A 25,372-nucleotide genomic window follows, 5' to 3' on the forward strand; every position below is an offset into this window, starting at 1 on the left:
CTCCTGGTCTTAACCCTGGTGTCCAGAGAACATGTTCCTCTTTGCTAAAGAAATGGCTGAGAGTCTCCTGCGATGTTATTGCAGAGCAAGGAAAGCGCTTCCGGAGTGGGTCTGTACAGCACTTGCTGACCCAGTCCAACTTTAGTGTTCGTTGGGACTCAGGGGTAGGAACCTGAAGGGAAGTTGCTGGTGCTGGGTCTCTGTATTTGTTGTGCATCCAAGGACGAAGGCTTCCTTGCTGCTTCCTCGCACAGAAGCTCTGAAAGGAATAAATCCTAGTGCGTACCTACAAAAACAAGCAACTACCATTAGATGTTTCTTGCGTAGGTCAGAGTGGTTTTGCTTATGAAAAGTTCCCTTCATAAATTTTGTTCCGCATGAAGGTAAATATGAATGATTTTTCTTGTTCCGTGTGCTGCTTTTGAGAGTTTTAATTTGAATTAAGTGTCTTACTTGAGTTATTTGTGGGTTTTTAACTCCCCACAGGATGGCTTAATCCAGTAATGTGATGAAACAATGAGGAAACTGTGTGTGGTTATTACAATTCAGCAGGGGACATACGGGTTAGGCTCTGGGAAGAAACGGTAGGAATTCCTTTCTAATTAAAAGTGTGGATTTATAAGCAGTGAGATAATGCCCAGGTTAGGTTGGTGGTTTTCTGTTTGTGGTTTCTTTGGTTTGGTTTTTGGTTTTGTTGTTTTTTTTTTCCTAAATGTATGTGGCTTGGGCTCTGCTTGTTCTGTTTAGTTTTTGGGTTTCTACTATAACCAGTTACCTTAAATTTGGTGTAGATTCTGGTCGATTGATCAGCCTGTGCTGTGAATGAATTAATTACTAACGTACACTAGTAAAGACAATATATTTGGTCTTCAGCGTGACAGTGAAACAATACTTGCCATCATTGACTCTTTTATCTCAAAGCTGCTTTAATCTTCAGTACTTGAGCTTGAGTTTATCTTAATTAGGAGGGGTAATTAGACATTTTGGAGCAGAATGCTGAGGTTAGTGCTAGCTGCTTCCTTCTGCTGAGAATTAGTGTGTTCTCAGGGCTTTTTGTGGCATTAACAGCACTAGGAATATAGCTTTCACTCTTCCCTGAGAGACACTAAATGCAACTTTAAGAGTTACAGAAAATTTTGGAAAGTGTTATGGTAAAGTTCATGTTTTTGAAAGAACTCCCCTTCATACTTTTATGCATTCATGTCTTGGGCACGTTAAAGCAGTATTTCAGAATCACGCGGTACATAACCAGGCTTTGTGAGCCTGAGCAACTGTGCTTGAATGTCGAGATATGTAAGAAAAAAAGGAAGGTACTAATTCCTTGCTTTTAATCTAGGTGCCTGGAATGGCTCTTGAATAGCCTGATGCCTCACCAGAGTGTGGCGCTCTTCAAAGACCTCAGGTATTCAGGCGTCAGTTAACTGTCAGTGGTGAAGTACAGTTTCTTCCAAAGCGTGCAGCTCGCTCAACACGACTTTCTAGGCTATTGACGGTTGCTTGTTACCTAGCTTGCTTTCTTGGTTTTGTCTGTATGTCTCGCAGAATTCTTTGATGACTTGTCTGTTTTAAGCACAAACTCACGATCCCCTAATGCCCTGAGGTGAACGAGTACTCAGCCGATCGGGTTCTTGTGCGCCCTTCCCGGCCTGGCCTGCGCTGGAGTCATTGGGACGATCGGACCGCTCCGGGCGGCCTCCTGAGGGGGCGGCGGCGGCCGGGCCGTCAAGGGGAAGCGCGGCGGTGGCCGCCTCCGAGGGGGCTCCGGGCCGCGGACGCGGCTCTGTCAGGGGCGGGTGGCGGGAAGGGGCTGCGGGGCTGGCGGCGGTCGCGCTGGCCCTGAGGTGGCGCGGCGGGCAGGAGGGGCCGTGAGGGGCGGAGGGGCCCGGCGAGGCCGGGGGCGAGTGAGGGGCTGTGCGGGAAGGGCCCGGGGCGCTCGAGGGCCGAGCCCGATCTTCGGGGTCTTGTGCGGGAAAGGGAGGGGCGGAGGGGAAGGGCTGCCGCTGTGAGGTTGGTGGGGGGCCGGGGCCAGGGGGGAGTTTCTTGTCTGCTTCGGAAAGGTCCCAGCAGCAGCTGCTGCAGTGAACAAGAGAGGGGAGGTGAGCAACGGTGGGGGGGGAGGCTGGTCCCTCACGGGGAGGAAAAAAGCCCTTTCCGGTACCTGGTGCTGCCTCTGTAACAGACAAATTTGAAGGAGTGTGTCTCTGTCTTTTTGCATAGGAAACAGCTGAAAAGCACTTCTAAGTATATTTATCAGACTCTGTTTGTAAATGGGGAGAACAGCGATGTCAAAATTTGTGCTCTGGGAGAGGAGTGGAACTTGCATAAGATCTATTTGTGCCAGGTAAGCGGCTCCTTTCTTCCTCGCAAGAGAAACTGTATTTGTGATGAAAGAATGTCTGGTAAATGGTAAGTGTGACTCAAGACTTTTTCTTTCCTTTTCTTCCCCTTACATTTCTGACTTATCACTCTCGCTGTGGATGCAAGCAGTTACACAACATGCCTTGTGCCTTTGATAGTAATGTTAGGAAGCGTAGCTGTAGCTTCGTGTTTGAAAAGTTTCTTTGTTTCTGTCCCTTGCAACTTAATTTTGTTTTAATCTCATCATCTTAACCTTGGCCCATCCTTTGTGAAAACAGTCCTGAAAACTGTCTTTTGGTGTCCGGAGGACAGGTTCTTGTTTGCTAAAGAAATGGCTGAGAGTCTCCTGCGATGTTAATATTATTGCAGAGCAAGGAAAGCGCTTCCGGAGTGGATCTGTACAGCACTTGCTGACCCAGTCCAACTTTAGTGTTCGTTGGGACTCAAGGGTAGGGAACTGAAGGGAAGTTGCTGGTGCTGGGTCTCTGTATTTGTTGTCTATCCAAGGATGAAGGCTTCCTTGCTGCTTCCTCGCACAGAAGCTCTGAAAAGAATAAATCCTAGTGCGTACCTACAAAAAAGATGCTGTTTCTTACAAGCGTTTTATTTTGGGCTCGTGTTAGGGTGAAATTCTTTGTATGACGTCTTGCGCTTTGGGAGTGAAGAGTGCTGTTATCTTTACTGTCTGTTCTCTTTTATTACTTTTCCTGTGACAGAAGTGGGGAGAAACCATGGCTTTGTCTTGAAACGTTTCATTCAGTTGTGCCGTTACCTTTAACGTGGGAGTCTAACCTGGAAAGCAATGTATTTGAAGCGAGAAGAGAAAGTAACATCAGGTACTACACCTGAAAATGTGTGCGCTTCTGTGTTAGCTGTAGTGAAACACAAAATGGTTTTATGTGTTACGAGGTGAAGATGGCACTGGGAGATGCTCAGCAGGTTGAATGCAGCTCCTCTGGTGTAAGAAGGGATGGTAGAAGTGAATTCTTGATTTTTGTTGTTGTAGTGTTAAAGCCATGTTTCCAGTATAGGTACAGCAATTGCTTGCATTGGCCACAGCGAGGGAAATCTCACAGAATCACAGGACGATAGGGGTTGGAAGGGACTTCTGGAGGTCATCCCATCCAAACCCCTGCTTGAGCAGGCACCCCCAGAGCAGGGGGGGCACAGGACCGCGTCCAGACGGGGTGTGAATGTCTCCAGGGAAGGGACCCCACAGCCTCTCTGGGCAGCCTGTGCCCCTGCTCTGGCACCCGCACAGGGAAGGGGTTTGTCCTCATGTTCAGGTGGAACTTCCCGTGTTCCAACTTGTGCCTGTTGCCCCTTGGCCTGTCATTGGGCACCACTGAAAAGAGCCTAGTCCCATCATCGTGACACCCACCCTTTAGATATTTATAAGCATTGATGAGATCCCCCCTCAGTCTTCTCTTCTCCAGGCTGACCAAACCCAGGTCTGTCAGCCTTTCCTCACAAGGGAGATGTTCCAGCTCCTTGGTAGCTCTCCTCTGGACTTGCTCAAGCAGTTCCCTGTCCTTCTTAAACTAGGGGGCCCAGAACTGGATGCAGCACTCCAGATGTGGCCTCACTGGGGCAGAGCAGAGGGGGACAATAACCTCCTTGCCCTGGCCATGCTCCTTTGAATGCAGCCCAGGACACTGTTGGCCTTCGTGGCCCCAAGGGCACGATGCTGGCTCAGGGTCACCTCGCTGCCCCACAGCACTGCCAGGGCCTTCTCAGCAGAGCCGCTCTCCAGCAGGTCCCCCCCAGCCTGTGCTGGTGCGGGGGGTTGTTTCTCCCCAGGGGCAGGACCTTGCGCTTGCTCTTGCTGAATTCCATGAGGTTCCCCTGGGTACAGCTCTCCAGCCTGTCTAGGTCCTGTTTCATTGCTTTCTTGTAGGAAAAAGCCTTTTGCGTGCATCAGAACCTTTTGAAGCGTGTAAAACGCAGGCAGAAAAGTCACTTGCATATAGCCCAAGGTTGATCATAGGCAGCCACCTCTGGATAGAGCAGTGGTTGTGTTTGACCAGGGGGACAGCTGGGAGACACAGCTTTAATTGTCTGCTTGCTTTTAACTTTGTAAAACTGAGGCAGGGTATAAGTGGGTTGGACAGTCAGACTTAACGTTGTGCAGCATAAACAGGGTGGGCACTTTGGTGGTTTGTCCTTAGGCTGTTGCTGGCGACAATGCTTTTAATCGTGGATGTGATTGTGCTGCTGCTCCGTCTCAAGTTCGTGAAGCTAGCCCTTCAAACTTAGTGTGGGTGCACGACTAAAATTGAATATTAAATAGCTTCTGTGGATGCTTTTGAACAGACTCTGAAAATTGCAGTTTTGGTCTGTAGAGGTGTCATTGTACAAGCGATGTTCTTGTGAGATGAAGTTTTGTGGTGAAGTTAACTGTTCTCCTAAGTCAGGTTTCTATTTCAATTTATGCTCTGTCGTTGGAGTGGTGTTTCTCAAGGTAAAATATTTGTGGGTGTTAAAAATAGCTCGCTGTCAATGAAATCACGACTCCTCTGCCTTGTTGAGCATCCTCTCTCAGGATGTATGTTTCTGTTTCCCTAGTCTCTCAAGCTACTGCATTTAGTTTGATAAATGACAGCAAGGTGCTGCTCTACCTGTGAGTGGCAGGTCTGAGAAATGGAGGGTTTCATTTTCTCTGATACTGGTTACTAAAATGATAAATTCTCCTGAAACTGAGGAGTTGGCCTACATGGCAAAGCTAAGGTAGCCTCCTGAGGATCGACAAGATGACTGAGGTCCTGGTTTTAGAGTAGCGTATCGTATGTCATCGTAGTTAGGGGATATGCCAAAGGTATGGAAATATTTATGTAATGAAATAAAATCAGAATTGGATTTCATGTTATGTGCTGCCCTGAGTTGAAATGCTGAGTTAAGAGGTCAGGGCATACGGTGCTGTACAAATAGACTTTATTTTTTTGATCTCTCAGGTAAACTTCAGTGAGTGATAGCACCTCATAATGGGCACATCTGCTGCTGAGAAGGAAAATCATGAATCCTAGTAGAGCAGTATATTTCACTTCATTTGGACGGAAACCTATCAAATTCTAGTTTTATATGCCTTACACTTTATAAGAAAAGGTATATTTCCATAAGTGGTGTATGTGCATGTGTCCTTGGTATGAGACTTACAACCTTGTACATTAATTTGTATGTCTTGCATGCTTTTCTTCCCTCCAGCCCCCCAGTAGCTGAACAGGCATTCCGCGATGCCTGGAGGATTTGTTGTCCACCAGTAACATTAAGGACTTAATTCTTGGACTGGTTATATCCCCATTGGTGGTGTGGTTTGTAGGAAAAGAGTTTGTGTGGCTTTTGTGGCCCTTGAAAGCTCTTTCTTCACTCTGATTGCAGACACGTAGTCCAAACGTCCTAGACGCATTTTCCCTTTCAGAAATAGAGCAACTACAGTTAGTCCTTTCTTGAGTAGGTCAGAGTGGTTTGCATTATGAAAAGTTCCCTTCATAAATTTTGTTCTGCATGAAGGTAAATATGAATGATTTTTTTTTGTTCCGTGTGCTGCTTTTGAGAGCTTTAATTTGCATTAAGTGTCTTACTTGAGTTCTTTTTCTCTCCTCTTCCCTCATGTAGTCAGGCTACTTTTCCAGTATGTTCAGTGGAGCTTGGAAAGAATCTAGCATGAACATCATAGAGTTGGAGATTCCTGACCCAAACATTGATACAGAAGGTAAGTGGGAACCTTTTATTTTAACATAACTTCTACCTTCAGCGTTCAAGCTGAACCTGACAGAAAATTAACTGGAAAAAAAAATTTTTTTAAGGATAATTTTCAAACGAGTAAATAAGAAACTTGAAAGAATGAGTTCTGTGCTCATTCAGTTCTGAGCTTAACTCGGGTCACCAGTAGAGTTGAATTAACTTTTGTACCTCTGAGCTGGGAAGCACAGCTGGAAAGCAACTGCTTGTACTGTTGTTTTGGCATTGGGGCTCTTGGGATCAATATGTGCAACTGTTGTGGAGATCCGAATGTTGGAGTGTGGATCACATCTTCATCTGTCTGGTCTTGAAAAGCTGCCGAGGGGGGGGCTCGCGGGGGACCGATGTGAGTTGGCAGAAAGCTTTGCTATGGTTCCAAGCACCGTGGAGTGAACTGTGAGTTTTGTTTTTCAGAAGAATTACAGAGAAATTTGTAGCATCGCAGCAGTATCTCAATGTTACACTAGTGATGAGTTGCAGAGGAGGAGCATGAGATTTCTCTTCTTTTTACCTAGTTTTACTGTCCTGCACGTGGCCCCGTGGCGTGCCTTGGTGGCTGTTTTAAGATGAATATCTTGTTTAAATGGTGCAAGGGGCTGTAGTTCATCGGTGACTGCCATGTTTTGTGTATTCTGTTTATGTGCGTGTGCTTGAGGTGGTAAATACCAGTTTTTTATCCTGAGCAAGCAGGAGTGAAGAGAATGTGTGAGTTGCAGTGGTTTGGTTATATTTAAGGATTCTTTTAGTTATCCGAGCTCGTATGTCCTGTCTTAGTTTGACACTTGTACTCTTTTCAGCTCTACAGGTGGCTTTTGGCTCGCTGTACAGAGATGATGTATTAATAAAACCCAGTCGAGTAGTTGCCCTTTTAGCAGCAGCCTGCATGCTGCAGCTTGTAAGTAATAAATGTGCAATATTTTTATGCTTTCTTTTCAGCTAAAGGTAACTGTTCGTAACATAGTCACGCACACGTATTGTTTCACCTGGAGAAATAAATAATCTTTTCGTACAAAGTGGGAAAAAGCCCCAAACGTAACACAGTGGTTCTATTTCAAAATAGCATGGCTTAGATTCAGTTGTAATGTTAAGCGCCATTTTGAGCATTATATCTAGAAGTAGGCTAAAATAAGTTTTAACAGCTCCTTTGTTCTACCCTGACAGTATTCATTAAGCTTTTCTTTCACGTGATATATCCTTAAGAAAAAGCTGTTTTTCTGAGGAACATTGATTGGTTTGTGTGTTCTGGATAGAGTAGCAGAGGTCACTGTAGCACGTGTGACTCTGGTAATTGTTCAGGCGTGAAAACCTTTATGAACTGCACAATCTTTGAAACCTCAGTTAGGAAATAAAAACTTTGAATATTTGTGGGTTTTTTTCTTCCCCGCAGGATGACTTAATCCAGCAATGTGGTGAAACAATGAAGGAAACCATTAATGCAGAAACTGTGTGTGGTTATTACAATTCAGCGGCAACATATGGGTTAGACTCTGTGAAGAAAAAGTAAGAATTACTTTCTCTGAGCTGCTTTGTACATTGCTAATTAGAAGTGTGAATTTATGAATGGTGAGATAATGTCCAGTTAGGTTGGTGGTTTTTTTGTTGTTTGGTTTTTAATTTTTTTTTTAAAGGTATCTGGCTTGGGCTCTGCTTGTTCTGTTTAGTTTTCAGGTTTCTACTATAACCAGTTACCTTAAATTTGGTGTAGATTCTGGTCGATTGATCGGCCTGTGCTGTGAATGAATTAATTACTAACGTACACTAGTAAAGACAATATATTTGGTCTTCAGCGTGACAGTGAAACAATACTTGCCATCATTGACTCTTTTATCTCAAAGCTGCTTTAATATTCAGTACTTGAGCTTGAGTTTATCTTAATTAGGAGGGGTAATTAGACATTTTGGAGCAGAATGCTGAGGTTAGTGCTAGCTGCTTCCTTCTGCTGAGAATTAGTGTGTTCTCAGGGCTTTTTGTGGCATTAACAGCACTAGGAATATAGCTTTCACTCTTCCCTGAGAGACACTAAATGCAACTTTAAGAGTTACAGAAAATTTTGGAAAGTGTTATGGTAAAGTTCATGTTTTTGAAAGAACTCCCCTTCATACTTCTATGCATTCATGTCTTGGGCACGTTAAAGCAGTATTTCAGAATCACGCGGTACATAACCAGGCTTTGTGAGCCTGAGCAACTGTGCTTGAATGTCGAGATATGTAAGAAAAAAAGGAAGGTACTAATTCCTTGCTTTTAATCTAGGTGCCTGGAATGGCTCTTGAATAACCTGATGCCTCACCAGAGTGTGGCGCTCTTCAAAGACCTCAGGTATTCAGGCGTCAGTTAACTGTCAGTGGTGAAGTACAGTTTCTTCCAAAGCGTGCAGCTCGCTCAACACGACTTTCTAGGCTATTGACGGTTGCTTGTTACCTAGCTTGCTTTCTTGGTTTTGTCTGTATGTCTCGCAGAATTCTTTGATGACTTGTCTTTTTTCAGCATAAACCTCATGAAACAGCTGATTAGTTCTTCTGACCTACTTGTAGTGCAAGTGGAAATGGATGTGTACACCGCTCTCAAAAAGGTACTTGGCGAAGGGTTGGGCTGGGGCTTTATGAAGTTGAACTCCAGAGTAGTAGCTGATTTGTAGCACAATGAGAATTTTAACCTCTTTGGTATTTCCTGGAAGCATCTAAGAGAGTATCAGAATCTTTGTAGGAATTAATGCATTATGAAAAAGCGCTGTTAATAACGCATGTATTACTGTTTTGAAGACTTCTTCAATTAACTCCCTAGAGTTTGTTTATTTTCCCTAGTGGATGTTCCTCCAGCTAGTGCCTACTTGGAATGGGTCTTTGAAACAACTCTTAACCGAAGCTGATGCGTGGTTTGCCAGGCGCAGGAGAGGTAGGATTAATTGGCATGGCCTTGGGTTGTGGAAGAGGCTGGTCAGAAGTAAAATACGATAGTCTTCCTCCACTTCCCAACTTTCTCCTCTTCTCTCTGGGAAGGCTGGCCTCTGCCAGCAGTCCCCGGGATCAGGGTCTCAGCACCGATAGCCTTTTCACTGTTTTGTCCACATGTTTCAAGTGAGCAGACATGGTCGCTAGTTTTGCTTCGTTGCTTCTGCTGTTGTTCAGTTAGGATAAGATTTTGTTGCCTTCTCGCTAGAAGGCACGTGTGTGTTTCCAAAGAGGAAAAGTTTGGTCTAACAGTTCTGCCAAAAGGGTTTGAGTGTAAGTAATTTCTTGGGTTTAGCTCCAAAAGATGGTTTGCTTTTCCATAAAAACTTTCTGTGCTTAATAAAGTAAACCTCAATGTCAAATACAAATACGCTCTGGAAAATATTTAGAAAACCAACTTGTAATACCAGTGCTCCGTCTTGCAGATTTTGAGGATGACGTTGCCTTCCTGGAATCGGAACAGGGGAATGCGTTCCTGTCGGTGTTCACACACTTGAGATTACAGTATATCATCAGTGACTTGGCGTCAGCCAGAATTATTGAGAGAGATTCCCTAATGCCCTCAGGTGAGCGAGTACTCAGCTGATCGAGTTCTGTGTGCCTTTCCTAGCCTGGCCTGTGATAGAGTCATTGGGAAGATCGAGGTGTATTTGCTGGTCTTATCACTTGCGTGTTTATCTCCAATGTCTGAATTGCGGCTGAAGATTCAGCAGAAGTTGAACATTAAATTTACATGCATGAAAGTCTTAAAAGACAGACACGTAGGTGTGTTAAGCGTTTGTTGATCAGTCAGTTTATCAAAATACTTTATAATCAGTACATGGTAGGTTATCTGTGTTTAAATGACCCCTGAGTCCCAGGCATGCAAAAAAACTGCTGAGAGAGCAAAATTTGCTGCGACTCAACTGTTTTGTAGCCATTATCTTTGTACAAAGAGCTGGGTAGTTTTTGCTGGGATTTGGAGTAATACCTGAAAATGAAAACCAAAAGCACAAGGTGCTGTGAACTCGTCTCCCCTCCTCAAAGACAAGCATTATTTACTGACAGGTATTTCGGGTGTTTTTGGAGGAGATGGGATAATGACGTATTCTGCTCTTGTCCTTTTATTTGCATTTTGCATACATCCTCCTTCTAGGTCCTGGTGCTTTTTTGAAGCCCATAGAGTGAAATGCCATTTAATGTGTTATAGATCACTGCTATTAATGTTACAGTATCACTGAAAGATAAGAAGCCGCATTCTCATCTTTGCTTTGTTCTTTGCTTGGAAGCTGTGTAAACTTGGCTGCTGAGAGATGAGTGAAACTGGAGATGAGTAACCCCGTTGGGCTCTCACTTGAAAGTGTTTTTCCACCATCGTTCATATCTTTTATCATGTGAAACACCTGCCCCTCCTCCTTTTTCCTTTTTGTTTTTATTTAATATATTATTATTTATTTTTCCCCTCCCCAGAGTGAGTTGTGCTCATTGTAACAGTGTTTGGACTTCCCCTGCTCTGCCTCTGGATCTGGCTCCTGGTGTCCTAGCTCCATATTTCACTCTGTTCGGTCTTTCCTTATTGTAGTTGAATCTTAGCATTGAATTTTGCATCTTGACTCTCTGACAGTTTTTTCCCTAGCTCTCACGTACACAGCATTGATTCTTTTTTCTATATCTGTCCCCAGCACAACTATCCATCCATCCGTGTCCCTGCGATGTCCGTTTAGCAATGTAATTGCCAAATGTGAATTAAGACTGCTTTTGTTGATCTGTTCATCACTCTTATTTGCAACTTCTTGACAACTGTGTTCTTGCCATCTGTCTGTAGCCTTCGGGGTCGCTTTGGGCTCTTGCCATACATAACTCTTTAACCTGTCCTTGAGTTACACCGCTGCCTTCCTCTAAAATTAAAATTTTTTTTTCCATCTCACATTGGCTTTTCCTTCATGCTGCCATAGATGTCAACACAATAATGGTCCAATATCAGAGGAGACTTGTTGGGATATTTTTCTTGAAGCCTGCTAGCCTGGTCAAACTGTTAGATGCTTTTAAAACACTTGCCTTGCCATTAAGGTGATGTAGTGAGCGTTACTTTAGTTTGCCTTCCTTGTGCTGCCGTATCCTGTCTCTGCTAGAAATAATGGGGTTTTTTTGTAGCTGAATTCAGCTTTTTGTAGCTGAATGTCTCAATAACGCTGAGCACCTCTTTCTCACACTTTGAAATGTTCAAAGAATGCCGCTATCAGAAGCTGAATTAGGACTTTCTGATAGGGGGTAGCTGTGGGGAGGGAGTAGGGTCCTTCCCTCCCTAGAAATCTGTCCCTCTCTTGAGTGAAAGTGAACCGTTACCACTGCTGAAATGCACTGGCTTTCCCTGCTCTCGCTTCTGGCTTCGATTAATACCTTCATAGACGGAGAAGAGACTGTCTTCCTCACTAGATCTGGCAAAGTCAAATACGAAGGAACTCGGTTATCCTGTGCTCACAACGTCTATTTGAAAGTGTCCTTCGAACAGCAGGTGGAGGCAGTGTGTCGTAGACCGCTGCGTCGAGCTGAGGTGGAGCTTGGGTGAATGGTTTGGTCGGTTATGACCAGTAGATGGGGCAGGGTTTGACCTCGAGCAAGTGATAACAGTTTATACTATGCATAAATCCTAGAAGAACAGATCCGATCGTGGATAGGTGGTATTTTAGATGCTTAAGTGATGTATAAAGTCAGTATAATCCATCTGGCGATTAACATTGGTGCGGATGGTAATCATAGTGCAAAGGCATCTTCATTCTGTATTAAAAAATAAGGTAACTGTGGGTGAGTGACCCTTTAGATCCTTAATTGAAAGATGACAGAGGAGAACTATGGATTATTTTCATGTCAAGTGGCTGTGTCAGCATGTGAATAAGATGTTGCAAACCAGACATTTGCCAGTACTGTGCTTGGTTTCCTTCTCTTAACGTTGCTGTTTGTTATTGCTTACCAGAACTGCGACGGGCAGCCTTTTCTTAGTGTTCTTCAGCGGACAGATTTTGTGTCTGTGCTCAAACCCAGCAGCCTTCTGCCTACATACGTCAGAGGAAGAATGTTCTTACATTGTTACGAGATTAATTGCAACTTTGAGGCTGGTTTGCCTGTGCTTATTGAAAAAGAATGTGCTCTACCACTGATAATGAATTTAAAAAAAAGGAAAAAACCCCCAAACTTGAATTCCAAGGGAACTGGGAGAGCAGGGAGGGAAGAGCAGCGTGATGTGGAGACTTCTACAGGTGTAATGAAGTGTAAGTGAAGAGGTTAATACTGGATGGCCCTTGTAATCTGTTGGTGGTGGTGTGTAGCCAAAAGCTGTGTTAAGATCAGGAACTTTTGCTCGTCCTTTAAAAGGAGGCTTGGATAAATATTGGTGGTGCCCTTTTGAACTGATGCTGCCAGCATCCAGTGTCTGAGGTGATTGCATCGTACCCAAGAGAGCCTTGAAACATGGAAATTGTTGGGCAGTTTGTATTGTGGTGTAAGCCTTTTAGATTATTCTAGATGAAATAGTTCTCAGGGAGGTATAAAGAAGGTGACCATGTTGAAGAGTTGAAAGAAATGGTGTAACACTTCCTGAGCAGTATTTTTCCTCTTAACCTTTACAGATTAACAGGTGAACTACAGTTGAAATATGGTGTATGACATAGGTTCATATACAAAAATAGCGAAGATGCTCTGTCTCCTGATTGTTTTTTTGTTTCTTTTTCCTCCTAGCACATCCATTCTCTGTTCCTCACCTGTGCACTTTTCCTTAAATCATTGTAATGCTTTCTGTTGCGCTCTGGTGAATTCCCATTTTGGTCCTATCACAGCCTGAATCTTAACTCGGGAGTCAGTAGGGCAAGGGCTGGTTTTATGTTTTGAATCTGGGACTCTGAAGGCGATCTCAGCACTGTGCTCTCACCCTTCTGTCACCCCCAGCAGCAACCAACCTGTTTTGTTTTCCTGCTAACGGTGGTTCTCGCCGCTCCTGCCATCCCAGTCCATTCCTCCCTAGAGTTTGTTCTCATCTGAGACCTTGCGGACTTGCCGCTGTTCATTAGCTTGACTGAAAAGAACTTATGTGCTGGGCTTTTGGCTGCTTCTGATCCCTTCTGTGTAACTGCCTTAGCAGCTGTTAGGTTTTGTTCTGCTGTATCTCTTGGTTGCAGCTGTTAAATTAATACAGCTGACAGAATCTTCGCAGAATCACAGAGTGGTGGGGGTTGGAAGAGCCCTCTGGAGCTCACCCCGTCCCACCCCTGCTTGAGCAGGCACACCCAGAGCAGGGGCACAGGACCGTGTCCAGGCGGGGGGTGAATGTCTCCAGGGAAGGGACCCCACAGCCTCCCTGGGCAGCCTGTGCCCCTGCTCTGGCACCCGCACAGGGAAGGGGTTTGTCCTCATGTTCAGGTGGAACCTCCCATGTTCCAGCTTGTGCCCGTTGCCCCTTGGCCTGGCGTTGGGCACTATTGAAAAGAGCCTAGTCCCATCATCCTGACACCCGCCCTTTAAATACTTATAGGTATTTATGAAATCCCCCCTCAGTCTTCTCTTCTCCAGGCTGAACCAGCACAAGTGTGTCAGCCTTTCCTCACAAGGGAGATGCTCCAGCCCCCTGATCACCTCGGTAGCTCTCTGTACCATCTTCCTGGTGTTCTCAGAGGAAGACATGGCTTATGTTTATTGCTAGTAGGGGACAGCTTCTGTTCTGTTTGTTTTTACCATACCTGTGATAAGGCACTGTTTCCTTTATCTTTTGATTCTGTTTTCCTCTTGTTTAACTTGTGTAGAAATCTGTTGGGGATTCAGAGAGTGGCATCTTCTCCCAAGAGCTTGTTACCCAGCTCCTTGGCTGAACAGAACTTAGCGCACTGAGAAAACATGTTGAGTTGCATCACTTCTGGCAACCGTGGATGCTTGATAAGATGAAAATAGTCCTGAGTTACTCAGTGTTAGCAGTTGATTTTTATCTGAACTGCCTCTTCTGTACCTGCGGCCTGGAGCTGAATCACACACGCGCGTTATCAGGTGGTGGGTTTGCACAGGCCGTCCAGTTAATAAGTGTAACCTTATTATTGCAATGTGATTTTATTTCTATATTTCAAGTGCCTATGAACACCCCCATTCCCGGCTCCAAAGACGACACCAAGCTTATTTTTTTGTTCTTGTTGTTTTTCAATTTTAGAATGGCTGTCCTCTGTTTACAAACAGCAGTGGCTTGCCGTGCTCAGAGCAGAACAAGGCAATGATATTGGGTAGGTATATTACAGGCTTTCCTTTCTCTCTTTCTTAAACTAGAAAATTTCCTCTCATATAAATTCTGACAAGATGAACTTTTGGAGTTCCAGGTTGTATGGTTCTTAACAGCATCAGCCAATTGAAAACAGCAATGTGGTGGAATTTTTTGAATTCAATATAGTGACTTAGTTAAACATTGGAGAATGGGAAGGGTCACTCCATTACTTGCCTAGAAGAAGTGCACAAAGGAAAATTCAGTTATGCTCAAGTTAGAATGGTTCACAGAGGGATCGTGGATGCAGGGGATAAGCAGGACCCTCCCATTGAGTCACAAGGTTCAGAAGAGATGCCCTTGCTTTCTAAACTCCTTTCAGTGAGGAGCCTAGGTGCGGCTAGGTCCAATCTTAGTCTCAGGCTTGGTCAATGGTTTATGTGAATAGGGATAATATATATATTCACACTGCACACAAACATACCCCCCGAGGTTAACCTGTGAGTAAAAATTATCTTTTTGTGAGTTTCATGAATTACTCACATTTATGTGCTGATATTCATCAGCGCACGGCCGGTGAACCTCGCAAAATCAGGCCTTTGAGTCCTCGCAAAAACATCAACAGAAGATCCCTCCATCCTTGCAAAACCTACCCTGAGAGGCGTCCCAGCCCACAGGAGATACAGGGTCACGTGGCCGGCTGCGGTGCAGGAGAGCTCAAAAGGTCTCCGTCTTGGATCACTATTTATAGGATTGAGATGATTGGCTTTGGTCAATATTTTACATTCTGGCCACAATTCTGGTACGCAGGTCAGGGGGCAGATGGCCCAGGTGTGGTCAGAGATTGCCTGAGGCCCAGGTCGTTGTGACCAAGATAACAACACAATAGGGCTCACCCTGGGATCTCAGAGGGGTGGGGGGGCTGCACCACCACAGCACTGCACCGCCCTTGAGGAAATGCCATGACGACTGCTATGTTTCTGTGCCCTTTCAGAGATGTACAGGTAGCTGTGCTTAGTGGAACACCCTGACTGGCGTCTGTGCGCATAACGTGTAGTTGGGTTTCTTCAGCCTGTGCCTCACAAGGATCGTCAGTGGTGGCTTGGGCAGCGAGGCATGGTGATTTAACAGATGTGACATGTATGCGCGTGACCACAAACTGTTCCCTTCTGCTTGGTTTTGCCACATTGCATTGAGCCTGACTTGAACCAAAGGCCGTGCAGTCTGTGGCAGCGTTCAGCGGTAGAGTTACAGATCTCCCACCTGCCTTTTGAAGTGAAGAGTGAGTGTTCTCTTGATGTACTTCTGTGGCAGCGAGTGGTTCAGGATTTTCCACCCGGAGGTTTTGACTGGATCGTTAGTGAACGACCAACCACCAATAGACCTATTCTTAAGTACTCATAGCTCTGTCTTGAAACAGCTTACGCTTTAGCCCCAACACCCCGTGGCAGTGGCTTCCGTGGCTTAATTGTGTATTATATAGGAAATATTTCCTTAATCGCTTCCTTTTGGTGTTATGTAAGAGTGTTAAAAATGCCCAAAACTCTGACTTTGGCCTTAAGAGGATCTTTAAGAAGCGGTTCTCTCTGTCAATAGCAGTGCTCCAGAAAACGGAAGAGGTAAAGTACGTCATTATGAATGTCGTCATTTCAGCTCCTAAAGATTAATGTCGGGTGGTCATAGCTTGTTTCTGGGACTGTTGTTTGCTTGGGAAGACTTTTCTTGTAATGCAGTCATGGATGTATCTAACAGTAGGCGAATGTACAGTGCGCATTACCATCTAGCTCATATGGGACCCACAATTAGCATGAAAGCAAGTATTAACATAGTCATCCGAGTTCTTATTCAAGATAAGCCTTGGTATTTGCTTATTTTTGATGTCTTTTGGTAACTCACTGTAATGCAGGGAGAGTGTTTTAACTGTCAGCCGTTAGATACACCTGCTTCTGAAAAAGCAAGCTCTCATACAAAACTGAAGTGCAGATGATGGGGGTCATACCAGCTTTTAAAATGAGCAACTTGCATGTTCAACTCCAGGGCTGATGCTTTCAGTGACTCTTGGAAGGAGCAGAGTATTTTTCCATGTTTTTCTTGCTTGTCTAGTTTTCTTTAGTATGGGATTTTTTTTTTTTTAAACACAGCTAGAAGTGAAAAATCTGAGGCAGAGAAAGTTTACTGAACAGTAGACATCCGCCCGAATCTCTTATTATGGCATTTATTGCCAAGGTCTTTCGCTGATGGCAATGGCCCACTTATTAGTGGGTGAGATGTAGTGTTTCTTCTCAATATGTTTTTGCTTCTAACTTTGGTAGTTTACAAGCTTAATGGTTCAAGGTGGCATCCAGGTTGCTGTTTGTTTTGTAGTCAATAATGGCCTGATTGTCCCTGAACAGGGTGTTCTCTGGAGTCATGTGGGAGGGAGATGGGGGGTGCACGCACATGCGTGCACGGAGGGCTTCCCTGGAGTCGTGTGCAGTTCAATTGTTCTGTCGCTAGTCCACAGCACGCAATCTCTGAGATGATGTTTGAAATCCTGAGACCACTTCTCTGTCTTCTACTGGCAAGCCGTACTGCCACCCTGCAGTGAGATGCCTGTGGTCCGTAAGTCATGTCTTAGAAGGGAAGACATGAAACTGTTCCTTTGTATTAAAGCAAATATTTTGGATGTTGGACCAACCGGTAGCTGAAAGAAAAGAATTAGGGTTTTATAAGACCATCCTTTGATCCAGATCTGCTGCCCTTCCTCTCGCACTTACTGCCTGTATCAGTATCTTAACACGTTTTTTCCTTAGAGATAAGGATGCAAACTCAGTCAAGCCGAGTGAAATGTGAGGTCTGACTCCCAGTGAGCTGAAGTAAGGCTCTATTTTCATATCCCACCTGGAGCAGAGCGTAATTGCACCCGCTTATTCTAGGGCTGCCAGCATGGAAATTACATTGCTTTGAAACATGTGATGTGGTTTGCTCTTTTGATAACTTCAGAGAGGAGGAGAAAATGTTTCTCTCCTTGTTTATGTAGTTTGCATTTAAAAGGACTAAACATTTTCCTCACTCCAGAATTTGGGAATTTTTGAGTGTAATACTGGAGTTTGTGACTTTGAACTGTAGCTGCTCAAGGTTTACTTGTTGTGCTAAAGTGGATCGCTGCTTTTTTTAATTAAACATGTGTTCTGTGGCAGATGCGAGAGAGATCTTTCAAGTCCATGACTGGAGTCGTTTCTATTCTAATGGTCTCTTTGGTGGTGTTTAAGAAGGAAATAGGATAACTTGACTGTTCGCTAAGCACGTGGTAGGCCAGCGTAAGCGGTTACAGCTGGAAGTTTTGCATCTTCTGAGGCTGCTCGAGGAATTGCGAGGGGGGAATGTTACCGTCTCTCTGACATTATGTACTAATGTTTGTGAAAGTTGTCACTAATTAAACAGAAATGAACCTTTTATCACCATTACTGAATTTGGGTCAGCTACGTAAGCAGTTCAGCTAGAAGGTGTGTAGAAAGCACGTGGGAGGTTCTTGGATGAGTTTGGTTAGCATGATTAGCGTGTTTGCTTAACTTAATCATAAAATACTTAAGTGTCCAGGACTGGTTTTTACAGAAACGGGGCAAAAAGACCACAGACCGAGCTTGTTCGTAAAAGGCATAGCCACAAGCTCTTGCGGTGTTTGTACAGTAGGAAGAGAAGAGGTGCAGCGTTTCTTCTTGCTTGTGGAGCTTGAAGTGTGTTGTTTGGTAGTGCGGGTTCATAATTTAACGTGGGGGTGGTGGTGGGGGTTGCCTTTCATTGCGATTTATGCTACTCACTTCAAGCGTTTGTCCTCAGTGTAACTTGAAGACTTTCTGGCAATGGTTGCTTATTTGGTTAACGATGTCATCGTGTCTAAAGTTAAGTGAGTAACATACCTCTGGAAAACTGGGCCTGATTTTACTCATGCCGGCTCTGCAAGGTTTCTCTATGTGCCGAAGCGGCAGTGGAAACTGTTGGGTGAAACAAGTTCATATTGGTGTAGGATGCCAGAACCAAGAGCTCGTGGCACTTGGTGGTCGCTGGGGGTAAACTTTTTTCCAGCCGCTTGAGAAATCTTTGAGTGTCGCTCTGGGTGCCGCTTCATAGCGCTGCTATTTTGCAGAGTCCTGCAGCTGTTCCTCAGCAGCAGCACTCGTTGATGTTTGTGCCTAGTAAGTCGGGACTACCGTGTTTAAAATGGACTTGGTTCTTTTAGGAGGATTGGGGAATGCATGTCATTGCAACGGCTATTATATCCATACCTGGAAAGGTTCTCTGGTAAAAGTCCTACCTACCGAGGCTTATATTGCAGTTTTGTAGAGTAGTCGGATGTTCACGGGATGATTCGGGTTGGAAGGGGGACTGGCAGGTCATCTAGTCTAACCTGGGCACAGAGAAGGGTCAGCTGTGTGCTCAGACCGGTTTACTGGGGTCTGTTCAGCTCTTCCACGTTAAAGTACCGTACAAAGCTGTTTAAGTATCCTTAAAGATGCCCTTTTTTTTTGTAGGCCTCAGGAAGTAAATAAAGAGGAACTGGAAGGAAACAGCATGAGGTGTGGTCGAAAACTTGCAGAGGGTGGCCATGTAAGTACGGCACGTGGCTACGTCTGTGCGCAGCTGACACGTCTTAGACGTGCTAGGTATTTTCAAAACACGTTGGTCTTAATTGTCAAACTGCATCAAAAAGAGGTAACGGAGATGCTACGTTAAAGAAATTATTTTATTCTCCCTAGAAGGATGAAAAGGCTTGCTGTCTTTGAGATGAATAAGGAGTTAGTGACTTAATTGTGCTCTGGCACTGCAAGCAAGCCCGTGTTTGGAAAAACCTCTGTTGCATGAAAGGAGGGAATGTAGCCATGACTTATCATCGGAGACGTGTAAAATACATTCAGTTAAAATAAAGCTCTGATCACTGATGTCCCTTTCTTTTTAACTGGAAAAGGAAGCTTTCCAGATAAACTGTGTAACAGCCACAGCCAGAACCCCGCTGTGTTCCGTGTACGTCTGTGTGTCTTTAGGTAGCAGGTCCTGTGAGAGCACAGGAGACATGAATATTTTCTTCCCCACTGAAGTCACTTAACATGAGGCTGTTGTACTCCGAGGAGCACTTTAAGCACGAATGGGGTGTGTAGTTAAGTGCTGCTCAGACATACAGCAGCAGGTACCAGGATGCAGAACTATTTTAGATCCGCTTGTGTGAAATGTATTTCCGTTTGTTTGGAAGGCAGCTGACGCGAAGCTTGTCTCGTGTACTCGTCTGCCTGCAAAGGCTGGCCGCTACAGTGAGTGGTTGCCTACCGGGGCGTCTTAAGTCTCAAAGAGGTGTTGGCAAGGATCCTTGAATCCACCAGACATCTCTGTAGCCGAGAATCCCGGTCCCAAGTTTGAGCTGTTGGAGAAGCGGCACTTCTCATTTGTGTTGTGGCCAGTGCTCAGAGGGGCTGGTTTGTTTCTGTGTTTTTTAACTTGTGCTCTTCAGTACTGCTGGCGGTGGACTGGGTTCAACTTTGGCTTTGACCTTCTTGTCACTTATACAAATGGTTACATCATTTTCAAGCGGAATACGCTGGATCAGCCGTGCAGTGGATCAGTCAGTCTGCAGCCTCGGAGAAACATAGCCTTCAGGTAAATAATCACCAAGGAGGCAGAGCCTGTGGCGTGTGCTAAGATCTCCTACTGTAACTAAGTCTTTCCATCTGATGGATCCATTCTTTTGGATCCAAGTTTAACTCATCCCTTGCATTAAATTTTGTTGCCACCAGGTTAGTTATGTTTGAAAATGCCATTCTGTCTCCTTGGGACAAACTCTTTGTGCCGGAAAAACTACGTTATGGGAAACTAATTTAACTGTTGTTGTGTCCCTAGGTTACGTGTAACCTCTTTTGATAGCAGCGGGAAAGTTACTTTCAGTAGAACAACAGGATATCAGATTCTAACCTTTCAGAAGGACCAGGTATGTTTGGAGACTGCTTGCCTTCCCAGACTTCCAGCACTGGTGAGATTACCCATCTGAATAGTATGTCCATCAGGCTCCTGCTCATTTAGAGGCAAACTTGGAGCTTGTTTGAAGACTCTGTTGCGTTGTAAGCTGAAGAGTTAAAAGAATCCCTGCCTGTTGTTCAAGGGTGGTATTCATTGCTCTGTTAAACAAAGACCCAAAAGCCTCAGAGAGGAGTGGAGTTTATTAAGAGAATGTGCCCATTTCCACCCTCTGTGACAGCAGAATTCAGTAAGGAATGTGAAAGACTTGATCATCAAGTGTCTTAAGTGCTAATCAGCAGTGATATGTATGTGGTGGGTACATAGAGACTTTCTCCCTGCAAATGCAGAAAATCCCTCTTTATCTCCAATGTGCTTGAAGGTAAAGTTTGCTCAGCCGTTTCTCACAGTTCTGTTTCCTCTGATGCAGAAGGGTCGGCAGCCCTGGGGCAAGGGCTGTAAGCAATTTCAGAATAGCTTGTCAGTGTTAGTATTACAAAACACCTGCTGAAGGTGAAGGTGAATTACTGTCTTGAGGTTTTTTATCTCTGCTTTTTGAATACATGTTAATTAAAATGTATAGAAGGACTGTTAGTACCAGTTTCGGTGCTTTTTGATGTCCTTCCCTGTAATGGCCTCACTTGCTACGCAAATGCTCAAATGTCCACTGTGTTTGCTTTACAGGAGCAGATAGTGATGAATTTGGACAGAAGCCTCCTGACCTTCCCGCTCTACATCTTCTGTAACTTTTTGTACACATCGCCAGAGAAGACGACCGACAGCGAGGCACTGCCAGATAACTCAGAAACCTGAGACCTCTTTATATATTATATATCTATATATTTTATATATATATATATGGCCTTAGTATACTCCTATGCATATCTGAAAAGATCATCAGAAATTGTGTAGGCCAAAACTAGTTATCCCATATGTTTTTTTAATTTCTGTTCTGCACCTGCAGACAGTAGCCATTCCGTGGTTAAGAAATGTTAGACTTTTTATTTTCCTGGGTGAAAACTGAGCCAAATGGGACAGGGGGAGTTTGTGTGAATGACATCTTACGAACTTTCCTGTCAGATTCTGAGCACGCATTGTAGGACGCGTGGTTTTTGTAGTGTCTTATTTGTTTGTGGGTTGGTTTTTTTTTTTAAATGACTGATCTGTAAATACCAGGTCCGCATTCTGTTTCTTTTGTGGTCAAGTGTAAGAGGTACACTGTATTCATTCTTTCTATATGTTTTAAAATACCCAGCTTTTCGGTAATGCCAGCTTTGGTGCTGGGTTGAGCCACCCCAGGGCTCCTGCGTTGTTCTGAGGGCTCAGCGCCTCCTGTTCAGGACCAGGTCCTGCTCTGCCCTTGCACCCCGCTGGCTCCCGGGGCCACCCACCGCCCCTGCTCACCTGGACAAGCCGTTGCTGCGTGCAGACGCAGCCCTGGCCCGCACACCCCCGCGCACGTGTGCCCTGGCTGCTGGGGAACCGCCACCCTGCAGTGCGACGGGCACGTGGGATACGGAGCAAGAGCTTGCACAAAACTCATCTTGAGAATCATTTTTTGCAGACATTAACGACTCGTTCCCGTGATCTGTGGGTGTCCTGGTCCTACGTTGCCCTCCCTCGCCCTCCCGGCTGTGGAGGGACTGTCAGTGCAAAGAAACAAATCCCTTCCCAGCTTTGGTCCTTGTTCCCAGGACAGGATCAGGGATTTGGAATGGGGCCGGTGGCGCAGGGGCCCTTGCTAAGGGATCGTGAAGGAGTGGCTCAGTGCAGGAGTGAGGGGAGCACAGAAACCCAAACACAGCATAGCTTCCCCCAGAATTTTCTGGGGTGGTTGGTTTTTCTCCCCCACCCCCCCATTTTATTTGTCACTGACTGGGAGCAGCAATTGTGGCAAAGGGGAGTGGAGCACTACACTGTATGGAAAGTACAAAAATAAGGAAGCCTATATATAATTGCAGTCAGTTACTAAAAATTGCTTCCGGGGCAGAGATTGGTGCACCTCTGGTGCTCCTCATACATCTTGGGTGACTGAATATGGTCCTTCTCTCTACAAGGCCTTTGACTTCAAAAAGGGAAGAGGCAAATTCCTCTTGCAAGGATCAATAATTTGCTGCTTGTAGAGAGATAGGTACATCTATCCTAAAAAAAAAAAAAAAAAAGTAACAATAAAGTCCTGTCTACAGACCAACGAGGAGCGAACTGCTAGGGAGGAAGATCAGTGTCCCCAGTGTAGCAGCTGACTCACTGGAAGGCTCTGCTCTCCTGCTCCCTGAGTGGCCAGAGAACGTGCCAGTACAAGACCAGGAGTTCAAAGAAAATGCGTCCTAATGGGAACAACCAAGCAAAACAAAAGCCATCCTAAATCCACAAAGCAGTACTTCTTACTGGAGGAAAGAGACAGGCTGAAGAACTCGGCTGGTGGGGTCCAAGGTGGCAGTGCTAATGCCATTGCATCCAACAGAGGAATAAGCCAGGCCAGCCAGAGCAGTGACAAAGGTGCCTTTTCTGCCTCACAAGATGACAAGCAGGAGACCAGCCACCTCAAGGGTGTGCATGGCCACAGTGGGTCCTCACACAGCACGGGGAATAAACAGGAGGGACTGGAGCTCTGCGTGCAGTCACAGGGCCATGATCTCATTGCAGTCACAGGCTTTTCAGGAAAGACAGGCCAGCAAGACGAGGTGGGGGAGCTGCTCTTTATGTGAAGGAGCAACTGGAATTTATCAAGCTGTGCCCAGAGGGTGGAGGAAGAATGAGTTGAGAGCTTATGGGGAAAAAATCCAAGGGCAGGGAAATATGGGTGACGCTGTTATGGGTGTTCGCTATAGGCCACCTGATGAGAAAGAAGTCAATGAGTCCTTCTACAGCCAGCTAGAAGTACCCTCACAATTGCAGGCCCTGGTTCTCGTGGGTGACTTCAACCCCCCTGATATTTGCCTGAAAAGCAAGATGGCGAGGCACACACCATCCAGGAGGCTCCTGCAGAGCATTGAGGATAACTTTTTGACACAGGTGCTGGAGGAGCCAACAAGGCAAGATGTGCTGCTGGACCTTATACTAACAAACAGAAGGTCTAGTCAAGGCTGTGAGGGTTGAGGGTAGCCTTGGCTGCAGTGACCGTGAGATGGTGGAGTTCAGAATCCTGTGTGGTAGAAGCAGGGCAACAAGCAGGATTGCAACCTTGGACTTCAGGAGTGCTAACTTTTGGCCTCTTCAAAGACCTGTTTGGAAGAATCCCATGGGTTAGGGCTCTAGAAGGCAGGGGGGTCCAAAAGAGCTGGACAGTATTCAAGGACCACTTCCTCTAAGCTCAAGGTTGGTGCATCTGTGTGAGGAAAAAGTCAAACTGATACCTTAAAAGCTAAAAGATAGAAGGTTCCAGGTCTGGCAGATTGATTATATCACACTCCTACGGACCTGCCCAGGCAAGCGCCATGTGCTCACCATGGTGGAAGCACCCGCTGGCTGGAAGCATACCCTGTGCCCCACGCCACTGCCCGACACACTATCCTGGGCCTGGAAAAACAAGTCCTATGGCGACATGGCACCCCAGAGAGAATGGAGTCAGACAACAGGACTAATTTCTGAAACAACCCTATAGACACCTGGGCCAAAGAGCGCGGCATTGAGTGGGTATATCACACCCCCTGTCACGCACCAGCCTCTGGGAAAATCGAACGATTCACTGGGCTGTTAAAGACTACAGAGAGCAATGGGGGGGGTGGGACGTTCAAACACTGGGATACACATTTAGCAAAAGCCACCTGGTTAGTCAGCACTGGGGGATCTGCCAATAGAGCTGGCCTTGCCCAGGCAGAACCCTTACGTACTGTGGAAGGGGACAGAGTCCCTGTAGTGCATGTGAAAAGTATCCTGGGGAAAACAGTCTGGGTTATTCCTGTCTTGGGTAAAGGCAAACCCATTCATGGGATTGCTTTTGCTCGAGGACCTGGGTGCACTTGGTGGGTGATGCGCGAGGATGGAGAAATCCGATATGTGCCTCAAGGGGATTTGATTTTGGGTGAAAACAGCCAATGAACTGAATGGTAGGGTGCTAATTGCTATATAATGTTGTATGTCATCTCTTCTGTGGTTGCTATATGCCATATCAATGGTATCACGGTAGGAATCTTCCAGTTCGTGGAGAATGAACTTTGATTGAACCAAGCCAAGTGCAGCAGTGATGGAACAAGAACTGACTTCGGCATGCAACAATCCAACACCACACACACCATCTCTCCTGCCCTGAAAGACTGATACGATAGATGGAGCCTGAAGTCACGGACTAAATGAACTGAATAGGCATTTTGTGGACACTTGTGGATATTTTACAGACATTTTACAGGGGTAGTCCATAGACTAGGGGAATGTTATCTGTGAATTATATCAAAGGATGGGAAGGAGTAGGGGGTGGTGAATGAGGCTGTACTGGATAGTGTGGGACCTGAGCATGATGTAAATGGTATGGAATCAGGCGTGGATATTGTCATGGTTTTGGCTGGGATGGAGTTTGTTTTCCTCACTGTAGCTGGCGTGCTGTGGTTTGGATTTAGTATAAGACTGATGTTGATGGCACACTGATGTTTTGGTTGTTGCTAAGTAATTGTGAATTTGGTGCTAAGTGTTGCCAGGTGGTGCTTGTACAGGTCAAGGATGTTTCCAGCTTCTCATGTTCTGCAGGGGGCGTGGGATGCTGGGGGGGGGCACTGCTGGGGGAGCTGACCTGAGTTACCCTGTGGATATTCTGTATCATATGATGAAATGCCAGGATATCAAGTTGGGGGGCCGGGCTAGGAGGGAGGCAATGGTGCCTTGGGGGCAGGGGGTGTTTGCTGGATGGTTACTTTACTTGATGTTGGTTTGGCTTATTTTTAACATTTCCCCTTCTGCTTTATTTCCTTTTTCTATATATAATTATTATTATGATTATTACTGATTGATTTTACTTATAAAATTCTTCGTATCTCAACACTTGGACTCTCTGCTGCACACCATGCAGGAGGGCAGCAAGAAGGAGGAGCGTGGAGCGAGCCCTTCTTCCCAGAGGAAGGGTGGCAGGGAGAGGCCCCGGAGCAGATCGCCGCAGTGGGGCAGGGATCTCCGCAGCTGGGTCGTGGACCCCACGGACTAC

The 25,372-nt window shown here is 45.4% G+C and overlaps 1 protein-coding gene across 1 annotated transcript; it reads left to right on the forward strand.

Annotated features, from left to right (window-relative positions):
- Positions 1-377: 377 nt before the first annotated feature.
- Positions 378-21,413, forward strand: LOC135317010 (germ cell-less protein-like 1). Its single transcript, XM_064472523.1, has 14 exons — positions 378-383; positions 2,180-2,341; positions 5,971-6,067; positions 6,894-6,991; positions 7,484-7,596; positions 8,347-8,412; positions 8,581-8,665; positions 8,898-8,988; positions 9,470-9,610; positions 14,212-14,281; positions 18,768-18,843; positions 19,739-19,884; positions 20,125-20,212; positions 20,923-21,413. The coding sequence occupies exons 1-14, from the start codon at positions 378-380 to the stop codon at positions 21,049-21,051; spliced, it is 1,368 nt and encodes a 455-aa protein (XP_064328593.1). The 3' UTR covers positions 21,052-21,413.
- The last annotated feature ends 3,959 nt before the right edge of the window (positions 21,414-25,372 follow it).

Source organism: Phalacrocorax carbo, chromosome 24 (assembly GCF_963921805.1).
Source record: "Phalacrocorax carbo chromosome 24, bPhaCar2.1, whole genome shotgun sequence".
Classification (NCBI taxonomy): Eukaryota; Metazoa; Chordata; class Aves; order Suliformes; family Phalacrocoracidae; genus Phalacrocorax; species Phalacrocorax carbo.

Bases quoted from the DNA above. Each gene is read 5' to 3' on its own strand.
- LOC135317010 (XM_064472523.1), top strand. The intron at 9,611-14,211 runs GTGAGCGAGTAC...TTTCAATTTTAG, and splicing joins AGATTCCCTAATGCCCTCAG to AATGGCTGTCCTCTGTTTAC. The intron at 14,282-18,767 runs GTAGGTATATTA...TTTTTTTTGTAG, and splicing joins GAACAAGGCAATGATATTGG to GCCTCAGGAAGTAAATAAAG.